The 19,717-nt window shown below is 38.2% G+C and overlaps 1 protein-coding gene across 2 annotated transcripts in view; it reads left to right on the top strand.

The window, feature by feature from the left end:
• The first annotated feature begins 10,263 nt into the window (after positions 1-10,263).
• Positions 10,264-19,717, top strand: part of ATP6V0D2 (ATPase H+ transporting V0 subunit d2) — a 30,567-nt gene continuing 21,113 nt past the window's right edge. For both annotated transcript variants that reach the window (XM_048938698.1, XM_048938697.1), the window contains exons 1-3: positions 10,264-10,517; positions 16,029-16,200; positions 18,011-18,189. In XM_048938698.1, the coding sequence (XP_048794655.1) occupies positions 10,388-10,517; positions 16,029-16,200; positions 18,011-18,189 (481 nt within the window). In that variant the 5' untranslated portion in view covers positions 10,264-10,387. The remainder of the gene's footprint in view (positions 10,518-16,028; positions 16,201-18,010; positions 18,190-19,717) is intronic.

Genomic DNA, 19,717 nt, shown 5'->3' with positions numbered 1-19,717 from the left:
CGTATACACCTCATTAAAAGATGCAATTTTAAATGATATGCCTATATATATAGGCATATATATGCCTATGATATGCCAATAATCTCAATCATTCGAAAACTAATCATGGTAATTTCTGGTATGATGTCTTGTTTTGTAATCATAATTATTTCAAGTCATTGGGAAGTATCATTCTGTGAATAATACCTGGAAATTCCCTTTAGCTGGGTCATAGTCCAGCTAAATCCCTTGGGTCAAATAACTGGTAGCAAAATAAATACACCTAACTAATACAACATTTCATAAATTATGACAAAATTTTCCATCTTTTCTATGAATTTATCTGAAGACAAAACCCAGCTGCTCTTCAGCAGCACCTCTTGGTTGCACTAGTTTCATACTGCTTTCTCTAGGAACTCTAACTCAGTAGACTTACCTGGAATGGAAAATGTAGAGAAGTATAAATTAATTTTTACTATAAGAAGCCCAGCCTATTTTTTTTTTTTTTTTTTCTGGCGAATTATCTTCTCTGTAATTGGAGTTCTTTCCATATCTAATCATTTGTGCACAAAGGTAACAATAGGAATTAAAAGACTAAATGTGCAGTACCAGCTTGAACCTTCATTCTGTTTGGCTTTTGTCCGTAACACCAAAGGCAAGAAAATGTAAATATAATTTGCTGAAGATTATATATAGAACACATAGAGATCAGGGAATTGAGTAGGCATTTCATGGCATTATTTTTGACCAAGTGATTTACCTGTCTTCTTTGACCGTTTGCATAAAACCCTTTCATGTCATTATAAAGCTTAAAGTCAAAGCCTGTGAATCCGCTTCTATTCATTCAAACATAAATGTGCTGTTTATTCATCTTGTGGATCACAACCTTCCCTCTTGAGGTATTTTAAGATTTTCATTCATGTTTGTTGCAATTACTACTGTGATAGCATCACCTTCTACTTGAAGTCAAATTTCATATCTGTTTCCTGGCATTCCTCCTGCCCATAAGAGAAGGAAAATCTTGGTAATTCATCATACCATGTTTTCTATCAAGCTAGGTCCGGAATCAAGAAGGCTTGACACGAAAACTTGTGGGCATTTTTTTCAATATATCTGGAAATGTGCATGATGTTTGCAGTCACAGTAATTAGTACTTTTAAGTCAGATTCCAACTTCATAACTAATGGGGAATTAAAATGTTTCGGTTTTCACTCCCTCCTGTCCCGTGGATCTCTGTAAATCACAGAATCATAGAATGGCTCGGGTTGGAAGGGACCTCAAGGATCATCAAGCTCCAAGCCCACTGCCACAGGCAGGGCCACCAGCCTCCATATCTAATGCTAGACCAGGCTGCCCAGGGCCCCATCCAATGTGGCCTTGAACACCTCCAGGGATGGGGCATCCACAGCCTCTCTGGGCAGCCTGTTCCAGCACCTCACCACTCTCTTAAAAGGGCTGGAAAGATAATCCTGGTAGCTACAGGCCTATCAGTCTCACCTCAGTGCCCAGGAAGGTTATAGAAAGCCTTTGAGCACTGCATAAAAATTAACAACTATCACTTTGAGATTTTCTTGTAAAATAATATTGCTATCATTATTCTGAAAATACAGCCCTGCAGGAAACAGATTCATTATGTTTGATAAAAAATAACTGCTGACCTAAGAATCAAGAAAAGGATTTCTTTACTGCAAATGCTGCATTCTGACTCATTCTAAACCTTACTGTAGACATTTCTCAAATGAAACATCGTGAGAGTTAAAAGTCTTCCAATCTGAGATTGCAAGAATTTTCATACATTTTTAATGTAAATATCACTGTCTTTTAAGGTAACCCACTTTGATATTTTTTGCACAAGACATAGAGAAACAATAACCTAAACATTTATTTGAATTGGCGTTTTGGGGAATTGGAATTAGTCAAGAGGCCATGCTGCAAAGCAGCTGGAATGTCTTTTTATTCCTTGTTGCATGTACTAAATTAAAAATATAGAAATGCCAAATTGTTAGCTGAACTGTTTTCTATACTACTTCTCATCCTTATTTTTAACTGTTTTATCTTACCTTGTTATTTCCTCATCATAAGGATATAAAAGAAATAAAATAATAATTTTACATTTGAAGAATTCTTAAGAGATAGCCGAGTTTGCAAAACGGAACAAACAAAATATGAAAAAAATAAATGTCCAAGTTTGAGCGTCCTATTTACAGTACATCGTGATTTGTCTCTAAATGCCCGTGCGTTCGAGAGACATACCGCTCTCTGCGCTGGCCGGCAGGCATTTCAGAAGGATATCTGGCTCCATCTAGTGACAGATTTGTAACACATCGGGCTTCACTCAAGCTCAGCAACGTCCGTGTTTCAGCTCTGGGATTCGATCAGCCAAATCAAATCCGGCTCGCTCCCGAGTTATTTGTCCCTGTGTTAAAACAGCAGTGCGAATTCGCAGTACATCAGGGGTTTAAATTTATTCACGACCCTATCACATAGAAATAGTAAATGGAAAGTGGAGCAGTAATTAAGATGCACATGAAGTGGCATGTAGATGTTCTTCCTTCTGTATGACCAAAGTCATCACAGTGCCCATTCCTTCCCCAGCTGTTCACTCTTGCAACAAAATCTTCTCTGATCTCTACTTTTAATCTATGTTTTCTTTCTATCTTACTCTGCCTGAAATTTTAATAACGCATCTATCCTTTGCTATCCTGCCTTTTTGATCCCAATTCAAGCTTTTCTCACAGTTTTCAATAACAGCCATCCTGGTCAGTGGCCACTTCCTCATATTCATTTTTCTTTGTGCTTTTCAATGACAGCAGTACACATCCACATCATCTTCACTCATAAAGCAGTGGGAAAGTCAACAAAGCTAAAAATACCAGAATACCATGCCCTCAGAAGAGCAGTTTTTATCTTCCCTGGTTGTTCTATTTGTAGTCAGGTCAGGAAATGCACACAATAGCTCCAGAGCTGGTTGATTTTCAAATTCATTTTTGTGTTGTTTGCTCTACATTGAACAGAGTAGTGAAAACATTATATAGATATAGATATAGATATAGATATAGATATAGATATAGATATAGATATAGATATAGATATAGATATAGATATAGATATAGATATATAAAGATTGTTTTGGACACTAATATGTCCTGTTTATGGATAGGAATGTTTATTTTTGGTGGTGGTTGTTTTTTTCAGGGGCAGATTTCACATGTTAAATCACAGCCTGTTAGTCTTCATGAAGAGGCTCTTTTCACTTTTGTGTCCATTATTATTTCCACATGACGCATCATACATTTAAACATAATGTTTGTACAACAGAAAATAACATAGAATGCTGTGAGAACAGATGCAACAACCTAGATTAAATGAAAGAAGAAATAATGAGGGGTCTCCTTCCAATACGTTGAATATGCAGAAGCTCTTTCCAAATTAATTATTATTTAACAAGGATTTAATGTAGCTAAGAACATGTTACTATCCAGCAGATTAGAAACCAACTTGAAAGTGACAGCATAATACAAAGACAGTCAATAGGAGTGCTTTAATTATTCTAATTTTATTCTCTTTCATTCTGAATCTGAATGTTTAAGGTTTCACACTTGCTGCTTTTCTCTCAAGTCATAATCAGATCCAACACACATTAAAATCTGTGTTTTTCTGCTTTCCAGAACCCATTTTCAAGAATAATAAATTAGATAGGTGGTGTTGGCAGCTAGCAGAGGGAAAATAACAAATCATAGTAAGAACATTCTTCTGCATTTAGTAAATACCTTATATCAAAACTAGTAGAGTTCAGAAACACCATGCAATTATGTCACCAGAAGTAATTATCCATATGCTCAATGTTTAAACTTTATTTTTGGCAGTATTGCCTTCTACTTTACCTGAGTATTATTATTGTTATTATTTACATAGTATATAAATGCATTTTAATTATATCTGAAGTTAACATTTTGCAACTCTATCCTTCATGGAACTGCCTTCTCAAAATACAGTAAATTCTATGTATCCAATTCCATTTTTGTCTTCTTACTGTTTGCAATTATCTGCCATAAAAAGACAGATAGCGAACTTCTGTTATGATCCACACTGCAGCAGAAGCACAGTCAGCCATGCCAGTTGCACTGGAGTGCTTAGCTGCTATGTTTAAAGAGCAAGAAGTAACGGATTCTTCTGATATTTATCATAAACTTGATGCTATGGTAGCAAAAGTCTACATTTCACAGGTATCTACATCTTCAGGCCATCTAAAGTTGAAAATGAGAAAGGGATATTAATGTCCAAACAGACTATCAGCAAACTCAGTGCTGAGAATTTGGATCGGTGTCAAAAACTGTTCTGGAGCTGAGGAAATTTTCAAGCTGCAGTTCTTAGAGTGGGGGGAGCTGGGCAGCAGAGAACTGTGACTGTGGGGATGTGATGGATCCTTTGCACTTCAAATTGAGTTGTGCTTACTTTTTATTTAAGAGTTTTGTCGTCTTTATTTTGCTTTCAGGATACACCAAGGATAAAAACTTCCTGATACCTGATAGAACCTGAAGATCCTTCCTGCTGAATGTGAATTTTGCAACATTTAATGAAAAGAGAAAGGGTGCTCATCTGCAGAAAAACTTGTCAGGAAGAGGACCATAGATTAAGATAAAGAAAAAAGGATCTGACACTGTGTAGAGAAAGGCTTAGGGGCCTTAAAGCAAGGATGTGAGTTCTTGGTATCCCCGCTAGAATTATGCAGAACTTGCACCCTAGGCAGAAGGCTGTTGTGTGTGTCAGTGCTGAAAAGTACAAATTATTCACACCAAACTAGCCCAATTTGATAACTGAGTGCATAAGTTTTGTAAAATTTCAGCCTCACTTCTGAAAACATTCCAGAGCTTTGTTAATTCTCTCAAATCTTCTTTTCCATAGTTTTTCAGCTACTGATAATAATTTTCTCCTGGCTTCTCTCCATAGAATTACCACTTTAACTCCCTAATAAAATCCTTATTACGCTGGCATGTAATTCCCTGAGCAAAGACCAAAAACCAGGAGGCTTGCTGACCTACAAAGCTGCAAGATTAATTTTTGAAGGCATGGCAGGGGAAGGTATCAGTGAGCTATGTTTGTGAACTCAATATCAAAATAACGCTTCTAACAAAGCATGGGAGTAAAAGATGTGTTTCATGTAAATTCAAAAGTTAGTCAAGATAGGAAAGTTGGGGGTGCATAGTTGCTGTGAAGGCTCTCAGCAAAGGCAGCATACATTAGCTGGGAGTATTAACACTGGCTGTGCCTGCTGGGTACAGATCTGTTGTTGACATAGGAATACGGCCTCCCATATATAAAAGCTTAGCTGTCTGCAAGATCTTGCTTTAAAAAACAACTCAGAATGGCAGCTGAATTGTGTCTGTTCCAGTATAGCCTATCATCATTCACAATTCTCATATGTTTTAAGTATCTGCAGTGTACTGTGTTCAGATAGCAAGGTTTTGGTAGTGGGAAGGGGGGGAGGAGTGGGGAGTGCAGGGTTGGTATCTGTGAGAAGCCACTGCCCATGTCAGATCAGAGCCAGGTCCAGCTGCTCCAGATGGGACTGGTTGCTGCCAGAGCAGAGCCATGATGAAATGCTGGGCGTGCTCTGGGAGTGCAGATTTTGGAAAGGGAAAAACTGCTGCAACAACAGCAGCTGGGAGAGAGCAGTGAGAAATGTGTGAGAAACAGAGCTGTCAGTGCAGAAGGAGGGCAGAAGGTGCTCCAGCTCCAGAGCAGGAGCTCACTGCAGTCCAGGAGAGGCCCATGACAGAGCAGGCTGACTTCCTGCAGCCCACTTGTACCAGGTGGAGCAGATCTCCACATGCAGCCATGGAGGAGCCCACAGGGCAGCAACAGATGAGACCTTAAGGAGCCACAGCTGAGCTACACTTCTGCTGCCCATGGGAGTACATTTCTGGCTACTTAGAGAACTCAGGTGCATAGGGTGTGTTTGATATCCATCGTACAAAAGCTGTGGGTATCCAGTATCTCAGAAGGGCGGAATCTCAGTCTATATCTTGCAATCAAAATTGTCCTGCTTTTGTTTCAGAAAAGAGGGATTTCAGTAGATCGTAGTCTGGAAGGATTTTTAGGAATGGGTCACGTTGTTTGATCAGAAATGTACAACAGACATTGCAACATTTAAGTTTATCCCAACATTTAAGTTTAAGGAGCGTTGATGTGTTTGGCTTTCAGTGCCAATAATATATATGTTAAAAAATCCAGAGCATTAGGACATACTGCATTCCAAAAGTTTCTAAATCCATTTGTACACTATTGAGCTACATCAGAAAATGAAAACACTTTTAATCTGCCTAATGTACCACCCCTAACAATTTTTACCTTGCTGATATAAATAAAAAAAGAAATAAACAAACAAATAAATAGAATTTGCCTTTTCTGGCAGCACAGCTGAAAGAAGGAGGGTGGACTGCAGGTTATTTCTTTAAAACCACTTTTCTACTGACTGGATAGGAATTAGAGAGTGTTAAGTCAAAAATCTCCCACATGCACACAAAAAGAGTCACACACAGATGAAGACATCCCTTTATCTCACACAAAGAATCAGCTCTCTACACTGATAGCAGTGAAACGGGCGCCTTATTATGTGTGTAAGCAATTGCGCAGTCAAAACTTCAGTGACTTTGTTTCTGGGTAAGCAAAACCACAATTTAAGCAGGGATCTGCCTGACTAAAGCCACAAAATCTATTTCTAAATGAGAGTCCACAATAACTAAAGTAGGGCCTTTGAGTACTTCTCATGTAGAAAAAAAGAGTAACTGAATTCATGTGATTTACGCTCTACATTCTGTGAGCATTCCTTTACTCACTCTTCTGCTGACTCTTTGTCATTTGTTCACCAGCATTAACCTCGTGGCTGGGAGCCACCAGCACTGCTAAAAACAGAAAAGGAGGAAGCTCAGAGAAAATCTCAGGATGTAGCAAAAAAATGCATTAAAAAAAAAGGCCAAACTTTGTTCAGTTCTCCTGAGTAAGTAATCATTGTATGCGTTTGTCATTTTTTACCTTTAGATAAGTTGAAAACACACTCAAAAAGCCCAGAACTTTTTGTGTACTCCCTTCCAAGTTCGTTTCCTTCAGTAGAGGTGAAGGAACTGGAGGTGGTTCGCAGCGGTCTCATGATGACCTCTTGTGGTTAAACGATATACGCATTTTGTCGCTCGGTTTCTCAAAAACTTTCAGCGCCAGAGGTTAATGTGCACTATTAGATCTGAATGGTACTGTGTTGCTAATTCTGCTTTAACCTGAATTAACTTCTGCTCACAAACATGCTATCAGTATTTGCTTAGCTCACTGCTGGGAAATTCTTTTAAAAATATCTCAACCTTTGTACTCCACAAAGTTATCAGGTGAGAGTATTGTATTTTCCTGCATGGCAGTTTGTTAAGACTAATCCATAGCTCTGTCTAATTAGCTTCCTTAATCTAAAAAACTATAATTTTTTGAATAAAAACTTACCCATTCCAAAATGTCAAAGAAATCATACAGTACCAGCCACTCATAAGAAATTACATCATTAGGTAATGTAATTAGGCTCTTTTGTATATTTTATACAAAAAATCAGTCAAATCCCTAATTATATGCATTGTATGCACTGTTTCTAAATATTGTGGCTGAAGATGTCTCCTTTCCTCCACAACTTTACTTGTAAAAAAATCAGAGACCCAAGCACTTCCTGATGCCGCTGAATATAGCCTATTCAGATTATATCCTCTGACACCTTATCCAACAGATGAGGTGACCTTTCTCTAACAGATAAAATGGCTCAATAGTTTAGCCTGCTTCCTTAAATCTTTCAAAAATACAGAGATTTCGTGAAACAAGTTTGCTGAGTGATAACACTTCACGAGATGGTCCCGAAAGCGGTATTTTTGGATCTCGCAGTAGCACTTTCTCACTGGACAATCTCCATCAGTGGTATTTGCACCTGCCAGTCAGTATTTACATGACCCCGAACCTTACTAAATTTAGGATGTGTTGCAAAGCCATTTCTGCACTGGCTGCTGCCTGGAGATCTGGCAGTTCCTCAGCAGCACAGCCTTGGGTTGCCACCAGCTTGGATGTGCTCCATCGCCCAGTAGTGGCGATTGCAGCTGGGGAGGGCAGGTTCAGCTGCCGTGAGGCGCTTCTTGTTTAGCTAATGCACACTTTTAGAGATGTGGAGGGTAAAAACAAACATTGCCGATAGTGTACACAACAGTGAGTCCCTTGCATTTTTATTTTCCCTCATTTATTCTCACTGGAAAAAAAATTAGTAACAGAGACTTTTCCACTCTGTTGAGTGGAAAAAGCTAGAACAATGATGATGACAGAAAAAAAAAAAAAGCAGGTTGCAGGTAAATGCTGAAGGTAAATGTGGAAATCTTCACATGGCAGTAAGGAAACACTAACAGAGACAGCATATCTTGAAGAACATCCCATTTTGAAACATTATTAGCGAACTTCTGTCAGGTTCTGGCATCCTGTGCATCAGAAATCTGAACAGGGTGAGCATGCAGACTTGGGGTATACAAGTCCAGATTACTTGTTTGGAGATGGGGCACCCCATCTTCCTTATTCATCTTTTGCTGTGCTATCTCTACAGTGCTTCAAACTGACTTACCAGTTTTCAAGAAGCAAATCTGTATACCACTTGAACTCTCTGATAATTATACTCGCATATCCAAACGCGTGAGTTTTTAAATGTCTAAAATACTGTCATTGCTTCTCCTGCAACTGGTTATGGATGTGAAATTAACCTTTTAATCTGGAGTCAATTTTAATCCAACCCACCAGCTACAAGCACAACCTGCTCAGCTCTGCCAGCCCAGCCTAGTGCCTTGGAGCTTCTTGGAGCCCACTGGGGTCTCCTGGCCAAGAAGCCAGATAGCTGGTGACCTTCCTACTACAGTGGCTGCTTGGATAGCAAACACACAGGCATCTCATGTCTCCTTGTGTGGCAAGCAGAGCCTTGCCACAGACAGGAGCAAGGCGGTATGGACAGGAGTCGCCTGGTGAGTACCAGGTTGTCATCACTCAGCTCTCAGGTTAGGGGCAGAAGTCTTAGAGGCAGTCAGCTCTTCCTGCAGCCACATTTCAGAACAAGAGATCAACAGAAAAGCCAAGCCACGTGTCTCCAGCCGGCACCATACATCAAACACTTTAAAGCACTGAAAGCTGAGCCTCGGTGTTGAGATGCAGATGGCAGGCTGCTGCTGTAGCTCTGGTGCTGACCTTTCAACCACACTGCAGTTCCTGAGCCCCAGCTGACTGCACAGAAAAGGATCGCCCAGTGCGCTGTGACATCTTCCCTTCCAGAAAAGCTTGCAGACATATGTTTCATGTGATAATGAATTTAGGGAAGAAAAACAAACAGACAAACACAAAAGACTTTCTGTGTTGATTACAGAAGCATAGGCACTTTGAAGAGTCAGCCCCCGGGCACATAAATCTGAAAGACTTAACAGTTCAGTATAAAATGTATAAAATTCACTGATAGATTTTGCAGAGTTTTAACTTTAATTTTTAATCAAAACAAGGAATTAATTTGAATTAGTGAAATGAAGATTCCTATTTTTATGGTATTTATTTTGTAAGAGGAAAAAATATGAGTTATTTTCACATCTGGGTGGATAATAACCAGAGTATTTGGTTTGATCTTCAACGAACAATTCTTTTGAGGTAAGTTTTGGACATCTACTTTAAAGGCTTATGAATGTCAAACCCTTCGAAGTTCTTTTCCTTGGATAGCACTGGGGACATGGTGTAACATTCACTGTAATTATTAGAAGAATCTTATAGTTTGCATACATATTTATGACAGCAACGGGCAGAAGAAAAGTTTGGCAAACTGTTTTTTAGTTAGGCAGATTGTTTTTTAAAGGCATACGCAGACACTCAAAAACTATGTGAGCCTGGAACAGGTTATGAGATACTTTTTTTCCTGTTCTGCAGTCGACTGCTTAAGAGTGGGATTGTTTTTGTTTCAACAGATATTCATAGATCATTTCCTGGTTGAAATGCATTTAAAAATACATGAAAATATTGTCAAAGTTTTAAAACACTTTTTATTTTCCAATCAGTACGCAGCATTTTTGCAATCAGAGTTTAAATCTTATATTCCATTTTTGGCTTCTCTTTCTTCAATAACAGACTAATTTTCTGGCTCTAGTAGGAGGGAGCTGGATTTACTTGGTGGCTGTTGTGTAAGCATCAACTATACTGGAACTATATAAAATAAGAGCGAGAAACAGGAAGAAACTAGTTGGTAAAACACAATCATAGGCTGGCAGGAAAGCAATGACTATTTGTCACTCCTTTCAAAGAGGAGGAAAACAGTTGGTGGCAAATACACAGTAACATTAAGAACCCAGCAGAGAGATTGAATCTCCTTTTCTCCATGCCTGGATACTCAGAGTTTTACTTCAATGTGGACCATGGCTACTTGGAAGGTCTGGTCCGAGGGTTCAAAGCCGGGATCTTGACTAGTGCAGACTATGTCAATTTAGCACAGTGTGAGACATTAGAAGGTAAGTCTGCTGGCTTCTTTCATTTAGGAAGAAATACTGTTCCTTGGACCGTTGAAGAATGGAAATGTTGGGAGCCTAATCTTAAAATGCAGACATAACCCTGATTTCCTTTTAAGAACTGCTGTCAAGTTTAAGCTAACAGATTTCAGTTGAAATTATTGTACAGGCTTGTATAGACTGTGATTTGCAAAGCAATGCAGATGATGGGGGGTTCTAGATTACTGATAAGCTTGGAAATCTCATCCATAGATTTCCTATGGGCATTGGTAATCTCACAACTTTTAACAACTGTACAGAACTGTGCAAGTATAGAAGTTTGGTATTATTTCAGATGGATAAATAGTTTGCAAAATCTTATTAAAAGCTCATGCTGAATTTCTCTATGAAAGATATAATTTTAGTACTTTATTACTTCATGAGTTCTAGGACAGTGGGGGATGTTCTACTTACTCAGAAGAGGAAACTAGATGTCACAGAGGTAGAAAACATTATCAAGCTTAAAGAAAGAAAAGAAAAAGCTTTTTTTTTTTTTTTTTTTTTTTTTTTTTTTCCCAAGGTGACTTTGTCACAGTAATAAAAAGAACACACAGTAGTTTCCAAAACAGCTTTCTATGGCCAAGACTGGTCTCAGCCTGATGAAGACAGACTTGTGCAAGAATCAAATGACATACCCCTAGACACTTAGCAGGGAAAAATGCAACAACAAAAAAATCAGTTTTCTAAAGGAACATGAAGTTTCTTTCCTTGACTTCAAAGAATATCTACAATTGTACACTGAAATCATATCTACGATACAGAGATACTAGATTCATTTGAAAAAGGGGCAGCAGAATTAATAAGCTCATTCTGTTTAGAGCTGCATTGTCTGAGCAGTGATATAGTTGAGGAAATGAGAAGTGCAGAGCCTGTTGACTCACACATACAACAGAGTTTTGAGGCTGTTTAAACTATTAAAATATAAACCTAGAAGGTTGCAAACCATTACTCTTCCAGATTAAAACAACTACATTTAAATAGATACGTGTGGGTAATTAGCTGTTAGCTGGATAAAATTCCTCACAGTCACAGTTAAAGAAGAGATTCTCAGTGCAGTCAGTAGGATCCAGAGACTTGTCAGCTGACCAAGTGCATGAGCCCTTTTCAGCTGATAAGTTGGAGTGCTGCATTAACTCTCCATTTCATAGAACAGCAGTTTGGACAAACACAATACATTTACTCTGATAACTGAAATGTATTCCCTTCCATTCCCTTCCCATCCCTTCCCTTCCCATCCACGCATTTTAAAGATAAGCCTAGTGAAGCACTGGAACAGGTTGCCCAGAGAGGTGGAGAATGCCTCGTCCCTGGAGACACTCAAGGCTGCGCTGGACCAGGCTCTGAGCACCTTGACTAGCTGTGGGTGTTCCTGTTCTTTGCAGGGGAGTTGGACTACGTAGCCTTTAAAGGTTCCTTCAAGACAAAAGGGAGACAAAACCAGCCAATTTCTATTTCTTTAATTTCTATGGAAATTAAAGACTCTACAGATAATCTTGATACTGTATTTAACTGTTAAATCAAGAGGCTATGTCCTGTGAATTTACACGTGCTCCACAGAAAAGCTAATAGAACTTCAAACTTCTATAAAGAAACAGGCTTCATTTTCTCTTCGGAGGAGCTCAGGAGAAGATGTCACCAAAGGCTCTACGAAGAAAAAAAGATCCTGACTTTTTCAATAAGATAAAACATAGAAAATTTAAAATATTATTAAAAGCATACTAGAAAATAATATTTTCCTATTCCATTCCCACAGAATTATTGTTCCTGTTCAACAGACAAGGAAAACTATTTTAAGTCATTTTACAGGAAAGATGTTTACAAACAGCAAGTAGTTTTATAACATTTCTGCAATATATGAACCTTCAATATTATGTGTTCAAAGTCCTTTAAGGGCTGATCACAACAGAGAGGTAATATCATTTTCTCATTAAGACTTAGAAAGAACAGTGACTTCTTTATTTTTTAACTTTCTTTTTTCTAATATTTATTCAGTTTTAGAATGCAAAAGTATTTTAGCAACAGAAAGAGCAGCCTTCATCAACCTACCTAGAAGGGCATCTTTTGTAACTGCTTATCAGGTTTTTTTTTTCCATTCAGCTACAGAACATCTCTATCTTTATTATAGCATTTTCTACTTCTGTTAGCCAGACAGCAGGCTCCCATTAGTTATCACAGAATCATAGAATGGCCTGGGTTGAAAAGGACCATAATGATCATCTAGTTTCAATACCCTTGCTATGTGCAGGGTCACCAACCAGCAGACCAGGCTGCCCAGAGCCACATCCTGCCTGGCCTTGAATGCCTCTGGGATGGGGCATCCACAACCTCCTTGGGCAACCTGTTCCAGTGTGTTTCACCCTATGTGTGAAAAACTTCCTCCTAGTATCTAATCTAAATCTCCCCTGTCTCAGTTAAAAATAATTCCCCCTTTCCTATCACTATCCACCCTCATAAACAGCCATTCCTCCTCCTGTTATACAATCCCTGTTATACAATACATACAGTGTATGTGCATCAGATCTTCTTTTCAATTAAAAGGTCCAGCATATGCATTAGTTCTGTAGTACTGTATCTTAAGTGTACCTAGAGTGCCTTCAATTCATGAATTCACATTGAGAGGTAATAAGCTTACACTGCTTTGTATTCTGTGGCATTGCACCAGACCACAAAAACCGGCCTAAGATTAAAATATTATAAATATTCTGAAACCAACAAGCAGAAATAGAATCAAAACCACCCCAAGTAAGCCATAAATAGAATAAAAATGATCTTTTAATTCAAAGTGGTTTTTATATCTCTAGAGAAGAAACCGTAATGCCAGTACAGGAGAACCACAAGAGAAAAACAGAGGTTAGATCTTCACATCTGCTTGATAATCACGGGGAAAGTACAACAGTGAGAGGGATAAAGTAGAGTGGCTTTGATATCACTGTGCCCTCTCAATTCATGGGCACACAGAGAGGTGAAGAGGCCTTCATCTTAACTTAGATATTCTTCTGGGCTTGTTTGAATCGGTATTGTTTCCATGGAGCTGCCTTTTCAGTTTCAACTCTGTCTGGAAGCTCTGCAACATGGCACACTGCTAGCTTGGCCCTATGGCACCATCTGTTTCAAAAGGAAATGCTGCTGACACTCTTTGAAGTAGAACACAGGAGGTTTTAAATCCAGTGCTTTATTCTTTCCTTGACTTCTCGTGTGACAGAATGAATGCTTCTTTCTAGAATGTGCACTAAGTCACAGAAGGATAAGCAGTCCGGCTTTGCTCCCACCCCGATGAAGCAATGAGTTAATGAGTTGCCACGCTAAAACACCAGCATGCAGCGGCTGAAATAACAGCATAACTGAGACATGATGGCAGCTGGCTGTCACAGTTAGGAGTCACACAAGACTCTGTGTGCTCGATTCCAAGAGCTCAGACTAATGCTTGGTTCAACTTCTTGCATGACTTTTCTATCCTAACCACACTCAACTTGAACTAGCCTCTCTCTGAGTATCAGTTCCCTTTTGACATACATTCTGAAATTTCTGCTTAATTGTGGATGGAAGCCTGTACTGAAATTATCTTACAGTGGTGACATGACCTCTGTCTCTTGCAGGAAGATCTAGAGAAATGCTAATAGTTCCAGAGTACTAACAGAGCACAACTGTCCTATCAAAACAGTGTGTTGTTGTAGTCACTGGAATGAGCTGAGGTGGCAGCAGAACCCACATACAAAGTTCTAAGGGTGATCTATCATAGGCTTAGTGCTATTCTTAGGAAACAGAATTTGCAGTATACTAACATTTTTTGCATGAAGTCTCAGTGTAAGCAACCTCACTGCATGCTAACAAAGTATACATGAGAACTAGGGGAGAGTAGTTACTATACAAATAAACACACACCTTACTGACTTCATATTTATAGACGCTTTTCATTCAGCCATTGTGAGTGTTGCTGTTCATTTCCCTAAAACCATTAATTCTAAATCTTAATATTAATCATTAATCATAATATTATCCCAATCTATAATTCATGGTAGTTTTAATATAACATTTGAACATAATTACACAATATAGTAGGGCCTTTTCTAAAAGGAAGTGCTAACCCACTTTGAACACTAAGAACTGATTCATATCTTTCATTGTGGAAAATAGCTACCACAGGAAATTTATCAAATGACTTTTTTTTTTTTTTTTTTTTTTTTTTTGCTATTATAAAATCTGTCAACCTTGTTGCCTAATCAACTTTTTCATTCTTTCTTTCTTTCTTTCTTTCTTTCTTTCTTTCTTTCTTTCTTTCTTTCTTTCTTTCTTTCTTTCTTTCTTTCTTTCTTTCTTTCTTTCTTTCTTTCTTTCTTTCTTTCTTTCTTTCTTTTCTTTCTTTCTTTCTTTCTTTCTTCCTTCCTTCCTTCCTTCCTTCCTTCCTTCCTTCCTTCCTTCCTTCCTTCCTTCCTTCCTTCCTTCCTTCCTTCCTTCCTTCCTTCCTTCCTTCCTTCCTTCCTTCCTTCCTTCCTTCCTTCCTCCTCCTTCCTTCCTTCCTCCTTCTTCCTTCCTTCCTTCCTTCCTTCCTTCCTTCCTTCTTCCTTTCTTTCTTCTTCTTTCTTTCTTTCTTTCTTTCTTTCTTCTTCTTTCTTTCTTCTTTCTTTTCTTTCTTTCTTTCTTTCTTTCTTCTTCTTTCTTTCTTTCTTTTCTTTCTTTCTTTCTTCTTCTTTCTTTCTTTCTTTCTTTCTTTCTTTCTTTCTTTCTTTCTTTCTTTCTTCTTCTCTCTTTCTTTCTTTCTTTCTTCTCTTTCTTTCTTTCTTTCTTCTTTCTTTTCTTTCTTTCTTCTTCTTTCTTTCTTTCTTTCTTTTTTTCCCAGTTACCAGGGTTGAGAGCCCTGGCAGAATATGTCATGATACCCCAAGGTTTTGGAACAGTTTCTTAGGATCTATTAACAGCTACCATAGATCAGACAAAGCCAGAACAGAACAGCTAAGGGAGTACAATTGTGCCCTTTCAAGCACTTTCAGCAGAACTCATTGGAGATGAGCCTAAGTCAGGAAAAATGTTTTCTCTCTTCTTCAGGCAGTTTGATGACATGAAATTTTAGTCTTACACAGGATTTCAATGATTCACAAGAAAACTGAAGATCTTAAGCCACAGGATGATTCCCAATGTTATTTAACAGTCCATAGGAGGGACAAACCAAAGACACATTATAATGATGCAATAGAGGCATCCTGAAAAAATCTTTAAAATCAAAACAATGAACAAAGCTAACTGGGAAGGAGCTAGAGAAAGCAGTAATTAACACTGTGCCTCGTGTTAATTAAATTTACTAGTAAGATTTCCAAAAAGGTGTCAACTTTCTTGTGGCAACGAGTCTTACAAGTAGAAGGCAATAGCACATGAAAAGACCCTTCATATGAAAATAGAATCTTACAAATGAACATGTTAAAAGTTATTTGGTTTGTAACAATGTAGTGAGAGTTTATTCTTCTTTGAATCTAATTCCAGATCTGAAGTTACATCTACAGACAACAGACTATGGCAACTTCCTGGCTAATGAGTCTGGTCCTCTCACTATTTCCACCATTGATGATAAACTGAAAACGAAGCTGCTCACGGAATTTCATTACTTCAGAAACCATGCTTTTGAACCACTCACTACTTTTCTGAATTTTATCACGTAAGTAATGTTACCACATTGCTTAAATTATACATCCAAAGCAAAAACACAGCTTCAGGTTAAAACAATGTAAACACATCTTTCCTGGAACTTGCATTAAATTGCAAAACAGTGAAATTACTTTGATACAGTAATATTTACATACTGTATTTGCTAATGCATGTTCTGAAAATAAGTATGCTAATTTTAAAGGACACAAAAGCAGCAGACTCTTTACTGTGTATGGGGTCTGGAGTAGTGGTTGAGACTGAGAAAAACTATTGTTATTTTCAAATGCCTTTTAATTCAGAAATTAACATTGCAAAATTTAATTTTGTGAGGGTGATTAATGAAAGACTAACAATTTCCAGCACAGCAATTTAATTCCTAGGCATACGCTAAGTTCTAGAATTCATTTAAAGGAAGAAAGAACACACCTTATACCTACCATTCTTCTTATACCATTTGAACACTGAAATAACAACTTGCTGCATACAGCAAGGTTCTTAAATCCAAGTTTAAAAGCACAAGGGCTGTTTGAAGCCAAATGAAGAGAAAGTTCTGATCTCCCTGCAGTTATAAACAGACAAAACTTTTAAATAAATGACTTAACATTAAGGAAAGAATGGGGTTCTGCTTTATAACAGCGTAACAACAAGGATTAGTGAGATATCACCAGGATATTTTACTTAACTGTTTACTCCCCTTGATCTTCTGACAAGATCACTAAAATGTTCAGCTTACTTTATCATAACACTAAAATAAACTATCATCACTCTTTTTTTGTTGCTTATGTACAAATGTAACTAATCCTTTTCCAGCTATTATGCCAACAGGATACTAAAGACAGCCCTGGGACAGCTATGACCTCTGCCCATACAATATTTAGGTTTTGCTTCAGAGAAATGAAAGTGAAAATGACAGCTTTTTCCTCATATTGATTAACATGCATATGTACACATGTACATACACTCTGCCCACAGCAATTTGTGATGATGATGGAGACAGCAGTTCAAGATATGTAGCAAAACCATTGAACTCTGGTGAACTACGTATCACAGATCCTTGAGTTCCACCACAGACTTTGTGTAGCATCATGTTAGTCTCTCTGTGTGTCTCTAGCTGCGTTCTGAACTAATCACGCAAGCTGAAGAGCAGTATCCTTGTTACAATTGTCCCAAGGGAATGGCTTTCGAATTTCCATTTCTGAGTTGCTGACAAAACTCTTAACAGTCTCTGACAGTAACACTAGTAAGAAATTCATAGAAAACTTCTACTGAAAATTTTTAGCAATAAAGAAGAAAATTGTAATAACCTCTACACAGTTTTCTCTTTTTAAAGCTGGGAGAGAAGAAAGATTGGTCCAGCTACCTGGATTCTGCAGTTTTAGTGCCTAGATTCTTGTGCACTCTATACAGATTCTCTCTATAACAAAATCCCAAAGTAGAGAAACTGCTTAGACGGGTGGTTTATGTTTTGATACCATGTGTTGTCACTTATTGTATCAAATCTACATTTCACAGCTGCTATGCTTGTTATATTCATGTTTCTGTTTCCTTTTTTTTAAAAAAAAAAAAACAAAAAACATCTTTTGCAAACCAATCACATGGTTTAAAATTAAAACTGGGTCAGACAGTTTGCTATTTAAAAACTTCAGATTTTGACAAATGAGATGGTGATAACAAGTGAAGGTACAAACCTGCAAATACTATGGTCATTTCTGTCTTCAGTGTCTTCACTAATTTTGAAAAATTTGGCTTTTACATTTTTTCAACACAAAATTCATTATGAAGCTAAGGTTCATTTATTTTATTTTTTCTTTCAAATACAGATACAGCTACATGATTGACAATGTAATTCTTCTAATAACTGGCACATTACACCAGCGACCCATAGCTGAACTTGTTCCCAAGTGTCATCCACTGGGAAGTTTTGAGCAAATGGAAGCAGTCAGCATTGCCTCAAACCCCACTGAGCTGTTCAATGCAATTTTGGTTGACACACCATTAGGTAGGAATACTAAATTATTTCTTATTTGCTTCTTGAAACTCCTAATTTTGTATTCTTAAGAACAGCTGAGATCAATTAATGCGTTTTCCATTGGATGAGCTGTGTTTTGGTAGCAAGAAATGTATAATAAATAATTGGCTAATAAACAGGATCAAGTTCTTCGGGTGGGTGTGCAAGACATTTTCTGGCAACATTTATTAACAACTTCTATATCAACCTTGGGAAATAGACACAAGGAAAACATGCTACTCAAGAAGAGTAATGGATATACTTTATACGCAAGTACAGCTGCTGATTTACAGCATCTAGATTTTTATTTCAACACCTGCATCTATAATTAAAACACGTAAGATGAAATCTTGCCTATCCCTCACTAAGGAGCAAGGAACAGACAGCTACTAATAAATATTAGATGTTGTGTTAGAATCTAAAATCTCTCTCCTGAGGATTTGGGCATTATTAAAGCACAGAGACAATCCCATCCTGAAGGAGTAAATCTAAAGGCAGAGCAGAGCAATGGTTTGGAACATTGCATTCAGAAATTGGGCTGAAATTTTACTCGAAGTGCAGCAGCAGCTGCTGTTGGGAAGGATACAGATAAGATGGATCTGAATGGATTTGACCATAGAGGAAAGAACTGCATACCCTCATCTTGAGTACTGTATGTGGTTTTGTGTCCTGTTGCCCAACCAGGTGTGGTGGGATGCTGGGTTGGCCTCAGGTAACAGCCAGACTCCCACCCAGCTGCTTGTTCTCTCACTACCTCCAATGGGATGGGGGAAGAAAATGAAAAATATTACTGTTGTACACAAAATGGATCAACTCTCTGAAAACTAATATATTGCCATTTATGTAGGTTTAACTCCTGATTTGAGCATTAGAAAGAAACAAAAAATATACAGACATTTAAACACTTATGAAAATCACCTTTCTTCCTCCTTTCCCACTCCCTAGCCCCAGACCTTTCCCTTTTCTCCAGATTAGTCCAGTCCCTCCAACAAGGCAGTGAAAAACACGGGCGGGGGTGATGGTCAATACATGGTGCTTTTTCTGTAGCTTCTTCTTTCTCACACATCTTTGGCTCCCAGATGGGCTTTTCACAGGCTACAGCTGCTGTTAGGGGCATCTGCTCCAGTGCACACTCTCCATAAGGGTTAGAGAATATCTGCTTCAGAGACATGGATGTGAGGCACCGGCACAGGCTGCCCAGAGAAGCTATAGATGCCCTGTCCCTGGAGGTGTTCAAGGCCAGGTTTGATGAGGCCCTGTGCAGCCTGATCTGTTGGATGGTAACTCTGCTGTGGCAGGAGATTGGAACTAGATGGATCATGTTTAAGGTCCCTTCCAACCTAAGCCATTCTGAGATTCTATGATTCTATGAAATAGGGCAAATCCTTCTCCTCTTCTGACCCTGGTGTTCACTGCAGTTTCTCACTCTTTGATCCCTTCTCCACACTCAGTCCAATATTTTTCTCCCCTTTCTTAAGTATGTTTTCACAATGAAAAAGGGAGACCTCAAAACTTGGCC

The sequence above is a fragment of the Lagopus muta genome, chromosome 3 (genome assembly GCF_023343835.1).
Source record: "Lagopus muta isolate bLagMut1 chromosome 3, bLagMut1 primary, whole genome shotgun sequence".
Taxonomy (NCBI): Eukaryota; Metazoa; Chordata; class Aves; order Galliformes; family Phasianidae; genus Lagopus; species Lagopus muta.
Note: the sequence above shows the minus strand (reverse complement) of the source record. Positions and strands in the feature narration are given on the sequence as shown.